At 44.0% G+C, this 17,548-nt stretch overlaps 1 protein-coding gene across 4 annotated transcripts in view; it reads right to left on the bottom strand.

The window, feature by feature from the left end:
• LOC310781422 (IQ motif and SEC7 domain-containing protein 1-like) overlaps positions 1–17,548 on the bottom strand; it is a gene marked incomplete at its 5' end in the record, with an annotated part of 183,383 nt that extends 165,835 nt beyond the window's left edge. For all 4 annotated transcript variants that reach the window (XM_083642048.1, XM_083642047.1, XM_083642046.1 and 1 more), the window contains one exon: positions 17,313–17,548. In XM_083642048.1, the coding sequence (XP_083498174.1) occupies positions 17,313–17,548 (236 nt within the window). The remainder of the gene's footprint in view (positions 1–17,312) is intronic.

Here is a 17,548-nt window from a genome sequence, read left to right on the forward strand (position 1 = left end):
TACTAATACCTATAGCTATGTAATGTAAAATGTAATGGTAACTAATACACCCTATAATACACCTATAGGATAGCTAATGTAATGTAAAATGTAATGTAACTAATACACCCTATAGGATAGCTAATGTAATGTAAAATGTAATGTAACTAATACACCTATAGGATAGCTCTGCTCCATACAAACAAACAAGTCATTATCTGCATACTGATGACTCAATTGCCTACTATGAATAAACACAATAACCGCCAAACAAATAGATGTCTTAAAGGGGCAGCTCACCCTAAAATCCAAAATACATATTTTTCCTCTCACCCGCAGTGCTATTTATCCATCTATAGACGGTTTTCACCAGAGCACAACCCCACAGCACTTCATTTTTCTCAGCATTGGGCAAACTGCAGAAATATTCACTCGACATCGTTACTTTTGTTTTCGCTGCTCAGCTGTATAGACGGTTTTCACGGAATGGTCAGTCGTGCACTTGAATGTTTTTTTTTCTTTTATGTCCATAGCAAACACTGCAACAGGAAGTGAGCGGGGGTTCAATTTAGAATGTTTTTGTTGTCAAGTTAAAACAGTCTACCGGTATATCATTTTGTGTTAGTTGCCTGAGTTTTGGAGATATCGGCTGTAGAGATGGCTGCCTTCTCTCCAATACAATAGAACTGGATGGCACTTGGCTTGTAGTGCTCGAAGCACCCAAAAAATACATTTGATAAACTCAACAGTAATGTCTCTTTGCAGAAATCAGGGCCCGGTTACTCAAGATAATGCACAGACTGTTGTGAGCAGTTTCATCTAGGAACTATTTTCTTTGGCCAAACTACCACTCCCACTAGCTGCTGCTGCCCTAGCTGCTCCTATGCAGTCTCATGTAGGAACTAGCTAGCAGCCAGCTAGCAGGTGTAGTTCGGTCAAAAGAAAATAGTTCCTCCATGAAACTGCTCATAACAAGGTCTGTGGATTATCTTGAGTAACGGGGTCATGATTTGTGGAAAGAGACATTGCTGTTGAGTTTATCAAATGTATTTCTTTGGCACTTTGAGCACCACAAGCCGAGTGCCATCCAGTTCCATTGTATTGGAGAGAAGGCAGAAACTCTGCAGCCGATATCTCCAAAACTCAGGCAACTAACAAAAAAACGATATAGATGATAAATAGCACTACAGGTGAGAGAGAAAATATGTATTTTGGATTTTAGGGTGAGCTGTCCCTTTAAGGCCCTAACGCATATTGTTCATATGATGCCAAACAAGCAAACTATTTAATTCTCAATGCACAAAAACTAAAACCATCAGCAGGCGCATTCCAGAGATTTGAGTCCAAAAACGCTGGCTTGTCACAGCCTCAGAGCGCTAGTACGAGGAAGTTGTGTTTGGTATTCCACCGACGATGACTAAGAGGTGTGCGAGCGTGGGCTCCTCATCTGCGTTTAGCTGTTGACTCAGCCTCCACCTCGTCAGCCAAGATCCACAGACCAACCGCACTCCGGCTTGGCAGGAAACCAGTAGCAGCTATTCAAAAAGCTCTCCGCAGGTAGCGCGCTACAAATTGTCTTCGATTCAGCTGCTGCATCAGCTGCTTTTGACAGCTGCGAGGCGGATAATTGGTTCAACTGTGAGAGGAAATAAAAAAAGGTAGTCTGGCCTCGTGGGCCCTCGATGCGTGTTGCTGTGTGTGGTTTTGATCACAGCTTGTCGTCGTCGTGATCAGAGGCAGTAGAAAGAGGTTTGAAGACGTTGCTTCCTCGGAGTAAAAAAAAAAGTGGTAAAATAAATGATTAATACAAAATATTAAAAATATATAAAAAAGAAATAAAAGGAAAGGAAAATGTAGGCTACTACTGTAGGTCCAATAAGTGAATACTGTGCTGTATATTCACTTCAATTCCCGAACGATACGCATGTACAGTAAACTGTATAGAATATTTAAGTGTTAAAGACTTCAATTCATGCTTTATACTCTGTTGGATATTGCTCCTAAAACTGAGAAAATAGCTCAGCTGGGAAGGTTGTGTTTAGCTTCCTCTCCCTGGGGTTTGCTTGTAGAGAACAAACTCAACTATCTAAACAAAGGAAGGAATAAAAGCACGCAAGGCGTTTCCATCTCTCTGTGGCCTGGGGCAGTCAGTCAGTCACCAATCGATGCAGGACAGCGTGGTGATAATAATTGGAATTTGGAAAGGAGAACCAAAGTATTGAACTGCAATAACAAAGGGAACAAACATCACAATTAGGCTAATTAAATTTTACATTATTAAATCCTCTCTATAATGAAAATCAACACACCTTAGCTGCAGGGAGTATGCCGAAGTTTCTCCCTAAAGTCCCTACAGCAGGGTTATTCAACTCAATTGTTCAGACATTGTCAGAAAGCTAAGGGCCCCAGGGGCCGGACATTTCCCTGAGCTATTATTATGATCAGCGCCACCACATCTTAAAATGTTTACTACATTGCAAAAGTCGCCTAATCACAGCCTCATGGCCCATGTTTAGATTTTTTTTGTCTTTCGATTTTCTTTTCAGAAACAGAAATGTAAAAATAGCTACACATCAAAATCAATCGCAGATGAAAAACGGAAACAGGACTTGATTTGTATCTGCTGATGAAGCCTCTGTGTCATCAAGAGAGGGGGGGAGAGAGAGCGAGAGAGAGATGAGAGAGAAGGAGAGGGGGAGAGAGAGAGACAGAGCGAGAGAGAGATGAGAGAGAAGGAGAGAGGGAGAGAGACAGAGAGATGAGAGAGAAGGAGAGGGGGAGAGAGAGACAGAGAGATGAGAGAGAAGGAGAGGGGGAGAGAGAGCGAGAGAGAGATGAGAGAGAAGGAGAGGGGGAGAGAGAGAGACAGAGCGAGAGAGAGATGAGAGAGAAGGAGAGAGGGAGAGAGACAGAGAGATGAGAGAGAAGGAGAGGGGGAGAGAGAGACAGAGAGATGAGAGAGAAGGAGAGGGGGAGAGAGAGACAGAGAGATGAGAGAGAAGGAGAGAGGGAGAGAGACAGAGAGATGAGAGAGAAGGAGAGGGGGAGAGAGAGACAGAGAGATGAGAGAGAAGGAGAGGGGGAGAGAGAGACAGAGAGATGAGAGAGAAGGAGAGGGGGAGAGAGAGACAGAGAGATGAGAGAGAAGGAGAGGGGGAGAGAGAGACAGAGCGAGAGAGAGATGAGAGAGAAGGAGAGAGGGAGAGAGAGACAGAGAGATGAGAGAGAAGGAGAGGGGGAGAGAGAGACAGAGAGATGAGAGAGAAGGAGAGAGGGAGAGAGAGACAGAGAGATGAGAGAGAAGGAGAGGGGGAGAGAGAGACAGAGCGAGAGAGAGATGAGAGAGAAGGAGAGAGGGAGAGAGAGACAGAGAGATGAGAGAGAAGGAGAGGGGGAGAGAGAGACAGAGAGATGAGAGAGAAGGAGAGGGGGAGAGAGACAGAGAGATGAGAGAGAAGGAGAGAGGGAGAGAGAGACAGAGAGATGAGAGAGAAGGAGAGGGGGAGAGAGAGACAGAGAGATGAGAGAGAAGGAGAGGGGGAGAGAGAGACAGAGAGATGAGAGAGAAGGAGAGGGGGAGAGAGAGACAGAGAGATGAGAGAGAAGGAGAGAGGGAGAGAGAGACAGAGAGATGAGAGAGAAGGAGAGGGGGAGAGAGAGACAGAGAGATGAGAGAGAAGGAGAGGGGGAGAGAGAGACAGAGAGATGAGAGAGAAGGAGAGGGGGAGAGAGAGACAGAGAGATGAGAGAGAAGGAGAGGGGGAGAGAGAGACAGAGAGATGAGAGAGAAGGAGAGGGGGAGAGAGAGACAGAGAGATGAGAGAGAAGGAGAGGGGGAGAGAGAGACAGAGAGATGAGAGAGAAGGAGAGGGGGAGAGAGAGACAGAGAGATGAGAGAGAAGGAGAGGGGGAGAGAGAGACAGAGAGATGAGAGAGAAGGAGAGGGGGAGAGAGAGACAGAGAGATGAGAGAGAAGGAGAGGGGGAGAGAGAGACAGAGAGATGAGAGAGAAGGAGAGGGGGAGAGAGAGAGAGAGGACATTCCCTACTGTATATGCAGCATACAGGCAGAAAGCATGAGGTGCACCGAGGCTCCGTGGCAGTTTCACACCAGGAAGCGACTCAGATGATTCGTAGCTAAGATCTCTATCTGAGGGAGATTATCACCATCTTAAACTCAATGGTGTTTGAAATAGATGCTTGAAATGAAGCCATGTCACACTGCGCATGTGATTCCAAAACAGCTTTATCAAAGGTCACAGGGAGGAACGGACGACAGAACGTTTTCACCCCTTTGCTCTCTGAAGTCAAAGTCAACCGAAGCAGCAGTGGAGAGTTGGTGCTTCACACTAAGCAGCACCATCCCACCCCACTTGGTGTTGGTGCTTCACACTAAGCAGCACCATCCCACCCCACTTGGTGTTGGTGCTTCACACTAAGCAGCACCATCCCACCACACTTGGTGTTGGTGCTTCACACTAAGCAGCACCATCCCACCCCACTTGGTGTTGGCCTTTACCAGCAGCACCATCAGCCTCAGACAGACAGAGGGCCCTCCTCATTACAATCATCATTAGCCATCTCTCACTGGGCCACTAGCTACAGCAAAGCACACCAAGCTGTCTTCATAGGCCTGATTGGAGGAGGCAGAGGTCAGGGGAGGCTGGCTTCCTTCCAGCACACACAGACAGTCCTCCAGACACACACACACACACACACACACACACACACACACACACACACACAGACAGACACACAGACAGACACAGACACACACACACACACACACACACACACACACACACACACACACAGACACACAGTCCTCCAGACACACACAGACACACACACAGACACACACACACACACACACACACACACACACACACACACACAGACAGACACACACACACACACACACACACACACACACACACACACACACACACACAGACAGACAGACAGACAGACAGTCCTCCAGACACACACAGACACACACACAGACACACACACACACACACACACACACACACACACACACAGACAGACACACAGACAGACAGACAGACAGACAGACACACAGACAGACAGACAGACAGACAGACAGACAGACACACAGACAGACAGACAGACAGACAGACAGACAGACAGACAGACAGTCCTCCAGACACACTGGGCTTCAGGGAGGGACAGTTACGCTGATTGCAAAAGTGCAGTTCATTAAAGATGAAGGCGGCGTGGTTGAATTTGTGTGCAAGTCACAAATTGTCTTGGGCCATCGCTTAGGATTTATACCAGGGTCTGAATGCGGTATGTCTGCTTACGGTATGTCTGCTTGGTTTGGCAACTTACCAGTTAAGCTGAAATCACAAATAAATAGACTGGCTCATACTGCAATGAAAGTGATGGGGGTGAGGGAGCACCCCTCCCTTCAAAAACTCTTTGAGGAAACTGTAATCAGACAAGCTAGGAAGATCATTGCTGACCCCTCTCATGTCTTGTATTCAGAATACGAACTGCTTCCATCTGGCAGGCGTTACAGAGTCCCAATCAAGAACAAAAAAAGACACCTCAACAGATACAAATACTCTTTCATCCCCATATCAGTCAGTCTCCTAAACTCAGGTCATAGGTAATGTATTGTTGATTGTACTGTAAATTATTGATGTTTGCACTTTGGTTGTGTATTTGCACATGTCGGCACTGGTGTGCTATACACTATTGTTTTTTTGTTTTTGTTTTTGTTATGGCACTGTGTACCTATGTGGCAGCCTGTATGTCCAAGACAAATTTCCCTCGGGACAAATTAAAATAATCTTGAAATCTTGAATCTTGAATGCAAATCATCCCTGCATAGACATTAATCTAGTGGGGGTATTTCATTAGGGGGGGGGGGGGGGGTAGCTGGAGAGAGGGAGTTTGTGTGCTCGTAAATTAGCTCTGACACACTGATTGTTCAGCAGATCGCTGGGTGAATGAGTGGACCGCACAAAAAACAGTTTTCTCCATCATGCTATTATTTCCTGCTGAGGGGTCCCAAAACACATGCTAACGTGCTAAAGCCGTTACGCTGGCTTTGGCCCGTGCTATTTATGAACCTGCCAATCTGGAGTCACACAGTCACAGGCTCCATGCAGGGACGACCCGGGCTGAGGGCAGCTGAGGTTTCTGTTAGCCAGCAGATTACAGTCAGAGAAGCCAAGACAGATTCATTGTAACCAAGAGAAAAGGCATGATAAAATCACCAGTCACTTTGGAGAGTTACTTCACTATAAGCCACAATCCACAGCCCCAAAGCACCACGTTTCAATATCTATGATGCATTTTCATGACTCTTCTGGCTTGATTCTTATAGTGAGAATAAGGACTTTGTTGATCCAAAAATCAAGTATTCAAACCAGTTTTAATATGAGTGAAATACATGAAAATACCTGTTTAATCACCTGGTTAAATACCTGGGTTAATCATATTCATATTATGGGGGGGGGGGGGGGGGGGGGGACATCAGGCACACATTCGAAAACCCCCAATGTGATTCAATTAGCATTTTTAACTCTGCTAAAAAGCAACAATAAAGCATAAACAAATTCCAACAATTACACAGGATTATTCAAATACAAATACATTTTCCTAGTTAATATTTCACTCATTATGGCTCTTTGTTCATCCTGCATGGATACATACTGTGCTCTGTGTGCATAACTGTCCGCTAAGTTTCTCTAGATCCTCTCTATTACAGTACAATGAATCTCTCTCAGTATTTCTAAACTGTAAAGCAATGTTTAAAAACAGAAATCCAATGCTACAATTTATTAATGTTGTATTAAACCTACATCTTTGAAGCAAAATTGTCAATTACCTTTCAAGAAGTAGCCGCTGACTTATTCAGCTTTGCTCCTTATCAGAACACTATATATATTATATATATATATATATATATATATATATATATATATATTAAGAAATTATGAATTAACCGATAGGTTAATCGATTATTAGCGTCGGTTAATCGAAAGTGAAATTAACCGAAAATTGACATCCCTAATGCAAATGCATGTACACACAAGCCATTCCACAGAATAGGGATCCCTGTAACATGTTTATTGGATGGTTTTTTTTTCTTCTTGCAACTCATAAAGTGCTAACGAGCTCTTGTTCTAACGAGCTCTTGTTCTAACGAGGTCTTGTTCTAATGAGCTCTTGTTCTAACGAGCTCTTGTTCTAACGAGCTCTTGTTCTAACGAGCTCTTGTTCTGACCCGCCTGGCACAGAACCAACAGCAAGACCGTTGCTGCTCATTCATCAGCATGACTTATTATATCCTATTATCTCCATTAGGGCATTTGTGAGGAGAGATTTAGGGGTTAGCTATGATTTGTCACATTGACCATCAATATTTAATCAGTCCAGAATCCTTCACGTGAGTTTACACACTGAGTTTAATACTAAATGACTGTCTGAAAAGATCACACACCCATCTATCACCTCTGACTCGTTATACAGCAGCTATCACCCCTGACTCGTTATGCAGCAGTCCACAACATCATCTTCAATATGCCATGGTTATGCTCAGAGGTGGAAATCCTACTTGAGTATTGTTGAAGTATTGTTACTTTAGTGAAAATTAACTCAAGTACAAGAAAAATCACTAGTCCAGGAAATTACTTAAGAGGGAAAAAACTAGCCTATTTTTGAAGGTACTCAAGTATAAGTACATTTGCATTACTGTTTAACCCAATAATTACATTTCACACATCTAGCAGTTACCATGTTACTTACAGTAAGCTGTTCCTGTCTTTGTCTTGTCTTTCATACTGAACAGTAGGGATGTTCATCATCAGTTATCGAAAATCGATAATTGATCGTTAAGGAATGGAATCGATCATGTGGAATTCTTATCGATTTTGTTATTATTAAAAATATATATATATATATATATATTTTTTTTTTTGCGGACTAGGTTTGGGTGGAATTCGTTCCTCCTCGCCCCACTCAATTGCACAGCCGACTAACGTGAGGTGGAGCTTCATATAGTCTCTAGTTTTCTGGCTGGGCACGGGCCTTTGTGCCAACAAAACTGTTTTAAACATAGGGAATTCACACCGGCATGCGCCGGGGAGGCGGGGACAGCAGAGTGTTGGAGAGGAGACACATTGAAATAAAGAGTTAATTGAGGAGAACACGTTGTCTTTCGTATTTTCTGCCATAGGCAATCATTTTGTAAAAAAAATATATATATTATTAATATGATCGATAATTGATAATTGATCGTTAATTTTCCCCGATTTTCGATTATGGAAATTTTTCAAAATTAATATCCCTACTGAACAGCTTGTTCACAGAGGCTCCAGGGACGCTCAGTTTTGCGATTCTCTCATTTGCCAGACGAGCTAGGAGCTGGAGCAGCTAGCAGCAGCAATATCACAATCAGATACATCCGTTTTGCTACTACGGCTATGAGCAGTGTCAAATTAAACTGAGATTTCTAAACTCATGTGACGATGGGGATGACATCATTACGATTTTGATTGTCTATTATGTCTAATTCAATTGGCCAGTCTTGAGCGTGATTTAATTTAATTGACCACTGCACTAACGAGCCACCGGTTTGGGTGCCCTAAAACAGTGGTTCTAAACTTTGAGCCATGACCACCAAACAACTTTAGGCTGGGGTTCGCGACCCACCTTCCGCCGCTATCCAACTCAATGACAGTGTGCACGGCACTGCACGCATTCACACACTGATTTCACTCACTCACTCACTGAAATCATTTTTATAGTTTATAGAGCTTTTGTAATACATTAAACCATTGGTATGGGAGATTTAATCATCACCTGAATTTTTTCTTATTTTTTCTCATCCCGCGACCCCCAAAAATAATCTCGCGACCCCCTGGGGGGACCCGACTCCCAGGTTGAGAACCACTGCCCTAAAAGCAGAAATGATTCTGGACCTGTTAGCGAGCTGTCCCAATGCTACCGTGCTGTTTTCATAGTGCGGTGTGCAAAACCAAAAACTGAATTTACTCATTTACTCAGTGTACTTAAAAGTACTTAAGTAAGAGTACAAGTATAGCATTATAAAAAAAATACTGAAAACAACTCAAAACAACAAGTACTCAAGTACAAGTACTCAAGTACCTTCCACCTCTGGTCCACAGTGTTCCTGGAAACAATGAATATTCAGCTGTCTCGTTACCCAAGGTGCTTTGCTGCAGAGCAGCGAGGGGATTTCTTCTGAGATTGTTGAGCTTAAGATCTAACTTTAGATAGCGTTTCACTACACTTCATGAAAGCTTCAAATAAGGCTGCGAAGAACATTTATACTTATGATTACATCAGCTCCTTGTCATCTGCAGTCGGAGTCGGACAAGTTATCTCTCTGGGGATCACGTCAGCATCCCCAAATATTGTTTACACTCGGTTGGCTATCGGGGGCCTGGGACATGGTTTGAATGCTGAATGTGGCTTGGCAGATGCAACCGCTGAGATAAGAAATGAAAGCACTTGGAAACACCATTCCACTCCAAGCCCCGAGTTCAGATCACAGTTCAGATCACAGTGTGGAATGTGGATTAGGGCTGGGCAATATAATCGATACGGCAATATATCGCGATATTTTATTTCCCGATACACTTGGACGCCAAGTATCGCGATATAAAAATAAAAAAATAAAAAAATTGCAGGCCATGCCATGCCAGGCCTCTGCATCTGGTGATTCCCACCCCTAATCGATACTGTATCGATATTTCCCATATCGATGCGTGCAGTAACACTCAGCACTCAGTAGTTTTGACTAAATTTGTCCACTAACTTATCAGTATAAAGTGATGTACATATTATTACACTACCTGGGTGGTACACAGTGTGTTGTATCTTTAGCTCCATTTCATTTTGAGTAAATTCTGCAGAATATCGCAATATATCGCAATATGTATCGCATCGCAATATATCGTGATACAATCGTATCGTGATACGTATCGTATCGTGAGATCCTTGCCAATACCCAGCCCTAGTGTGGATCCACTGCCATTAAATCACCCGTCTCTCTATAACACACCAAGCACAAGAGACACACGTTCAAGCACAAGAGACACACGTTCAAGCACAAGAGACACACGTTCAAGCACAAGAGACACACGTTCAAGCACAAGGAACGACTGCACATTTCACTTTCACCTCAAAGACTCATTTCTCCTCCTGTTGTTTCAAAAGCTAAATATTGTCATTGAGTTGCTACTGAACACGTGCCAAATGTTTGTCCGTCACCTTAGGATTTAGTGTGCATTTAGGATTTAGTGTGCATTTAGGTCGCAAATTGACTTGTGTGCTGACGCAAAGTTATTCAATATCAACCTGCCGCCTGCCGTAATGTAAAAGAAACGTTGACTGCGAGTCGGCATAACTTGTATTACCTGTCACTTGACTCCAAAGTGAGCTGAAGGGAATAGAAGTAAGAGCACAGGCCTATTAAACACACACCATTAAGGAGGCGCTGGCTCTATGGAAACTGCACGCTCAGCATAAAGACTGTCAGACTAAAGGGCTGACAAGGCGCACTACTCAGGAGACATGAAGAGAAGGAAGCGGAGTCTGTCTGATTGTGAACGTATGTCTGTGAGCACTACGTTCTTTCTGTTTACATACGCTTTAGCTTGTGAACGTATGTCTGTGAGCACTACGTTCTTTCTGTTTACATACGCTTTAGCTTGTGAACGTATGTCTGTGAGCACTACGTTCTTTCTGTTTACATACGCTTTAGCTTGTGAACGTATGTCTGTGAGCACTACGTCCTTTCTGTTTACATAAGCTTTAGCTTGTGAACGTATGTCTGTGTGAGCACTACGTTCTTTCTGTTTACATACGCTTTAGCTTGTGAACGTACTGTATGTCTGTGAGCACTACGTTCTTTCTGTTTACATACGCTTTAGCTTGTGAACGTATGTCTGTGTGAGCACTACGTTCTTTCTGTTTACATACGCTTTAGCTTGTGAACGTATGTCTGTGAGCACTACGTTCTTTCTGTTTACATACGCTTTAGCTTGTGAACGTATGTCTGTGAGCACTACGTTCTTTCTGTTTACATACGCTTTAGCTTGTGAACGTATGTCTGTGTGAGCACTACGTTCTTTCTGTTTACATACGCTTTAGCTTGTGAACGTACTGTATGTCTGTGAGCACTATGTTCTTTCTGTTTACATACGCTTTAGCTTGTGAACGTACTGTATGTCTGTGAGCACTACGTTCTTTCTGTTTACATACGCTTTAGCTTGTGAACGTATGTCTGTGTGAGCACTACGTTCTTTCTGTTTACATACGCTTTAGCTTGTGAACGTATGTCTGTGTGAACACTACGTTCTTTCTGTTTACATACGCTTTAGCTTGTGAACGTATGTCTGTGAGCACTATGTTCTTTCTGTTTACATACGCTTTAGCTTGTGAACGTATGTCTGTGAGCACTACGTTCTTTCTGTTTACATACGCTTTAGCTTGTGAACGTATGTCTGTGAGCAGCACTACGTTCTTTCTGTTTACATACGCTTTAGCTTGTGAACGTATGTCTGTGAGCACTACGTTCTTTCTGTTTACATACGCTTTAGCTTGTGAACGTATGTCTGTGTGAGCACTACGTTCTTTCTGTTTACATACGTACGCTTTAGCTTGTGAACGTATGTCTGTGTGAGCACTACGTTCTTTCTGTTTACATACGTACGCTTTAGCTTGTGAACGTATGTCTGTGAGCACTACGTTCTTTCTGTTTACATACGCTTTAGCTTGTGAACGTATGTCTGTGTGAGCACTACGTTCTTTCTGTTTACATACGCTTTAGCTTGTGAACGTATGTCTGTGTGAGCACTACGTTCTTTCTGTTTACATACGCTTTAGCTTGTGAACGTATGTCTGTGAGCACTATGTTCTTTCTGTTTACATACTCTTTAGCTTGTGAACGTATGTCTGTGAGCACTACGTTCTTTCTGTTTACATACGCTTTAGCTTGTGAACGTATGTCTGTGAGCACTACGTTCTTTTTGTTTACATACGCTTTAGCTTGTGAACGTATGTCTGTGAGCACTACGTTCTTTCTGTTTACATACGCTTTACCTTGTGCTCAAGAACCTGGCCAGTGAGAATAGAGCAGGATTCCTATTAGTGTTAAGCTTTGCAGGAAGGTATCCCCACTGAGGCAATGGGACCTGGCTCCTCCTACAATCACCTATAGGTGAATGGCTTTTATGGATCCACATCGGGGTCACTGCTCACCTGAGATGATTTCCAATAATACCTGTGTGCAGCAAGCGTAGTGCCTGAGAACCTGACCGACTAATGTTACCCAATAGCCTATTCTGCAGAATTCACACAGAAATCTGTTGACTTGGCAACACGAGTTTCCATTATCAGATGCATCAGATTCTCTGCTCTCTCTGCACTTTGTTTTTGAAAGACGATCGAGGCGGAAAAAAACACTTCCAGACAACACAAGACAGCAGCAGACAATCTGAGGTGAGGTATCACTCAGTAGCAGAACGTATGTTCTGTTGTCTTTGGAAGATAACAGTGTTTTCCATTGTGTTGGGTTATTTTATTATATTATTGTCACTTTAGGGTTATTTGCTGATGGTGGCACTTAGTGATGAAATGAAAAGCCAGTGCCATTTGAAGACATGCAGCAGCATTTCATAGATACACTAAATTAAACAATGTAAAATAATAAACCATCTCCTCCTAATTGAACTAGATTGTACCTGCAGCACACATGGGTTCTGAATGCTAATCAGCTAGCATACTTAGTAGCTGGAAAGAAACGGGGAGCAGTGAGGGACAAAAGCCTCAAAGTGACACAGATGTCTGTGAATGGGATGTTCAGTATGAGAGTCAAACTGAGTAAGATCCTGAATGCAATGTGACTTTGAATCCACTACATGTTTTCTGACAGGCCGCGTGTGTCACATGACGGCGGAGATGTAGGCAATCTCAAGTACTGGTGGAGTTTATAGACGAGCAAAAGACTGCATAACAGCAACTTCTGCCTTTAAATAGACATTTGATGATAATGATAATAAACCACAACAATGAAGAAATAAGTTGAAACATGAGTTGAAACAGTGGCTAGTTTGGAAAGCTTGTTTGGTACCTTGGATACCTTGGAACAAATTTACCTAATTTAACACACTTAGTGAAACTTGGACTTATGGTGGATATGTTATCCCATTGGTTAGTTGTAAAAATGCACATTAAAGAATTCTGTATAGAGACACTGCATGAAATAGGCCACGCCCATCACGGGGGAAATCGCTCCATTCACTTCCACACTCCAGCGTCATTTTCCTTGAATGAAACATAGCTAAAAGCTGTTGTGTGGTGGGGCTGCGCAGACAACAAATGTAAAAAATCCCCAGTTAAAGTTTTTTTGTACTCCTGAGCAAAACAAGGAAGCCATTGAGAATTGGCGAGAAGAAAAATGTGGATCTAGCTGTCAAGGAAGTAAGTTGGAGTGTTCAACGTCCGTTTAAACGATCTTTGTGTGCAACACGCGACCATGCATAGGAGAACGCCAGGATTGGAGGGGGGTTTCTGTTTCCCCCCGTTTTGGGCGTGGTTTCTGAAGGATGACACGCTCCGCAGTGTCTCTATGGGTGTAAGGACGATACTTGGGGCTGAGAATAAATATGTGGAAAAACGCATCAGTCTTCTCCCTCACAACAAGCTTTATCACCTCAAGACGTACGCATATCTTTCTCTAGACATTGGCAATTAGTATTCTAGGTTTCACTGCCCAACATGCCCTCAGTCAGTCTAAGAATATTGCAACCGGTGTGTCCCAGTTGAAATGGATCGAATGGGGTTCAGGAACAGGGCCTTTTGGAGTGGAGTGGTCATCTTTAGGGAAGTGGACAGTGTGTTCCAACTAATCACACGGTCTTTTCCAGGGTGCTGAGAAGGAGCTTCTGGCCAAAGGTCAAGCCTCCGGTTCAGGAGAAACCAGGAGGATTTCCTCCTGGTCATGAAACAAGGGACGGGCTTTTGACCCTTTCACAGATAACTGAGGGCCCAGGGGATTTGCTAATCCTGCCTGAGTGTTTTGCGGATTTAGACGACTTTGCGGCCACGCTCCCTAGTCCCTAATGTATCCTCCTGTGCAAGGTGCAGCAGGAGTACGGGGCGCTGGGCTGCTGCTGCAAGACATTCATTCACTATACAGAGAGCTGTGTTTGCCTTCTTGGCATTCAGTTCTTGTCAGTCAAGCTTGTTCAAGGTGGCTATCCGACACCAACAAGGAAGTGTGTCGTCTCCTCTCCTGTTTGGGATATTAATATAACAGGATATGAAGGCAAAGCGGAGGTCCGGTTCTGTGGCTTCATCCAACGGCCATCTCTGATGAGTGGGTGAAGGTTAGCACCTCCATGTCTGAGGCCTTGGGTCTGTCCCAGAAAAAGGTGGACTATCCCATTCAGGTGAGGAGGGGTAAACAACTGCCCCAGCTGGGCGGGTTCAGGACTCCTATTCATAACTGAGGGTCAAAAGGATTGTGAGATTGACTATAGGTGCAGCAGGAATGTGTTAAACAGACAGCTGACCCACAAATCAAGGCTCTCCACTTACCAGTCAATATTGGTTCTGACCCTCACCTAATAGTCATAAGCTCTGGGCAGTGACCAGAAAATAAGCAGCCAAAACGCTTTCTCTATACTGGCCTCTCTCTGCGATGAGGTGAGGAGCTCAACAATCCAGGAGGATCTCAGACTCTAGACTCTCCGACTCCACATTGAGAGGAGCCACTTCAAGTGGTTAAAATGCCCTCTGGGTGCCTCCCTTTGGAGATGCACTGGGAACGGCCAACTGGGAGAGGACCCCCTGGCCTGGGAATGCTGCGGATCCCCTAGGAAGAGCAGGAAGAAGTCTCTGCGGAAAAGAACGTCTGGGCTGCTCTGATTGCCTGCTGCCACCGTGACCCTAACCTCGCGTCACCAGGCTCTTCTCGGCGAGAAAGAGCCTGGCTCCCGCCCACAATTGATTTTGTCACCCTACTGGTTCCGACCTAGAGCCCGCCCTAGACCGGATGGCAGCGTTTCTAGCTCGTCAACTTTCACGTTAACTTGACAATTTGACCCAAGTATCAGAACGGCAAACAACAAAACAAAAGATGGACGTACCGAACGAAGTTTTTGAAGAAGTTCTTTTAGAAACATTGCGGATTCACAATCTCACATCTTTTAAGCCAATACAGAAGCTTTGCATCAGACAATTAATCGAGGGAAGAGACGTTCTCGCATGTCTACCAACTGGTTTTGGGAAAAGCTTAGTATTCCAAACCTGGCCGACGGTGTGTCGAGCCATATTGCATGAACGTTTTGTTTTATGTAACGCTAGCTTTGTTTTGATCAGGCTCTAGTTTAGGTAACATCACCGCGTCAAGCTAACAGCAACAAATACGTTGTTAGGCGCATTGCCATCCGGTGTTAATTCTGGTTCCCGGGTTTACGCCCCCATGACAAAAAGCGGGGTGGAAGGTGCCCAGACTACCGTGACCCTAGTCACACAAATAAGGAGGTCCGTGGTTGGTCAATTCATATGTCTGTCACGCATTTTGTTTTGGTCTCAGGGGGGGGGCGGTTCTTAACCACTTGTCAAGAGTTGTGCCCCAGACGTAGATATTTATCTACGTCTGGCTACTGCGAGACTACGGTGACCCTGAGTGACCCCGGAGAAGCAGCAAGAAAATGAAGTTTCAAGTCCACAGACACTATCGTCTGAATCCCATTTTCTCAGTGTCGAAATGACCTTTGCAGGTCCTTGTTAAGATCACGGCGCGGCATACTTTAAATTGCTCGCCGCACTTTAAGCGACATTTAGGATTCTGTATCCACCATAAAACTGGCTTTACGTTATTAACAGCTGTCACACTTCATCACCTTCATTGGGGAAATCACAGGCTTTGCTCCGTCACCTGCGTGCATGCAGCCTCCCCTTAGCAGGACTGAAATGCTGTTCAGACACTGTGACCATGAGGCCATGAGGGAATGAATGATGATAACAGAGGCTGATATTCAGGGACATCGGGCAGAATAGTCCACAGTGTGGATGTGAGATTTACACAGGGAAAATGATAAAGGTCAGTCAGTGTTACAGTACGTCCTAATCTCATGAGACTGCTTCATCCTAACTGTCCCCGTGTCCCCGTGTCATCTCTATTGATTTGCTGCCTGCCACCAGTCTTCATGACACGGACGCCCCTGGAGACAAAGGTCAAACGTGGTCACAAGATCCTGCAGACTGTCAGAAGCTGAGGTCAGTGTCTGGCATGTATAGACTTTAACGTACAGCACAGGGGTGAGGGGGCTGATCCTATAAGTGTCTGATGATGGTGCCCTCACTCACCCTGATATATAATGCTTCATTACCTCTGCTTAACCCCACAGCCTGCAGACAGGGCTGGCCCCGCCCTCAAGACATAAAAACAATGAAACATATGGAATTAATAGCACAATGGATCTGTTCCCAGTTTGTTTTTGCGTTCCATATCATGGATTGATGTGCCTACCATGCATATGAAATCCACTTATAAGCAGTGCCCACTGAGGGCTAGCTATAGCCTCAGCATGGCTCAGACCTCAGACTGCCACAGTTACAAATTGCAGACTAAATCTAATCAAACTAATTATAACTAATGAAAGAAAGATGAGCTTTGATGATGACAAAGCAGAAACCACTGATTACAGATCCTTTCTCTCATGTGTGGTTTGGTTTATACATCACAGAGACACTGGACTACAGCGATTATTCTTCTGGTGTGTGGTCAAATAGGATGAGAAAGAATTATTTGTGAAGTTAGATGAATATCCGGTTATAGCTTAGATTTATACTACAAACAAAACTAGGCCTATATGACAGTCCCAGAGATCAAATGAAAAAAAGTAATATCTCCAGGAAAATAAAACATTGATTTGGCCATGATGTGCCTTTGGGAGATGATTTTACACAGGTGCAATGACTCCATTGTAAACACTGCTGATGTCCAAATATGGGCAGAAAAGCAGTGTATGACACTGTACCCCTGTTCTGTGCGTAAATCACCGAGCATAATGTGCGCAACATCAAATTAAGAGACAAGCATAATTATGTCATAGTAGCCAATGAGAAATTGATGTGGAAGTGTTGCACTTGTTATAGCGTCCAATTTTGACTTGAAAATGACTTCGAGTTTACCTACAATTTTCAATGAAGTCTCCAAGTTGAATGTCTCTTTCTGGGTTGGACTTGTGAAGGACAACAATATAGTAATACATAATTCACATGTTGGTGAGAATACAATCGTCTGATAATGTAATCTCTTACTTTTCTTGGGTGATATGCTCCTTGATGGCTCCCAGTGTGAGCCTGCAGGTTGCCAGGTGGCGCTGGTACTGCTCCGTGAGACAGGCGTTCTCCGTGCACAAGTCGGACACTTGCTGCTCCAGCTCCTCTATCCTCGCCCTCTGCCTCTCCAGTAACTCCTGCTGGGTCTCGATGATTTTGTTGAGCTCCTTCAAGTATTCCGCAGCCCTGGATGGATTCTCGGTCGGGCTTTCCAT

This window comes from Poromitra crassiceps (assembly GCF_964638095.1).
Source record: "Poromitra crassiceps genome assembly, chromosome: 8".
Taxonomy (NCBI): domain Eukaryota; kingdom Metazoa; phylum Chordata; class Actinopteri; order Beryciformes; family Melamphaidae; genus Poromitra; species Poromitra crassiceps.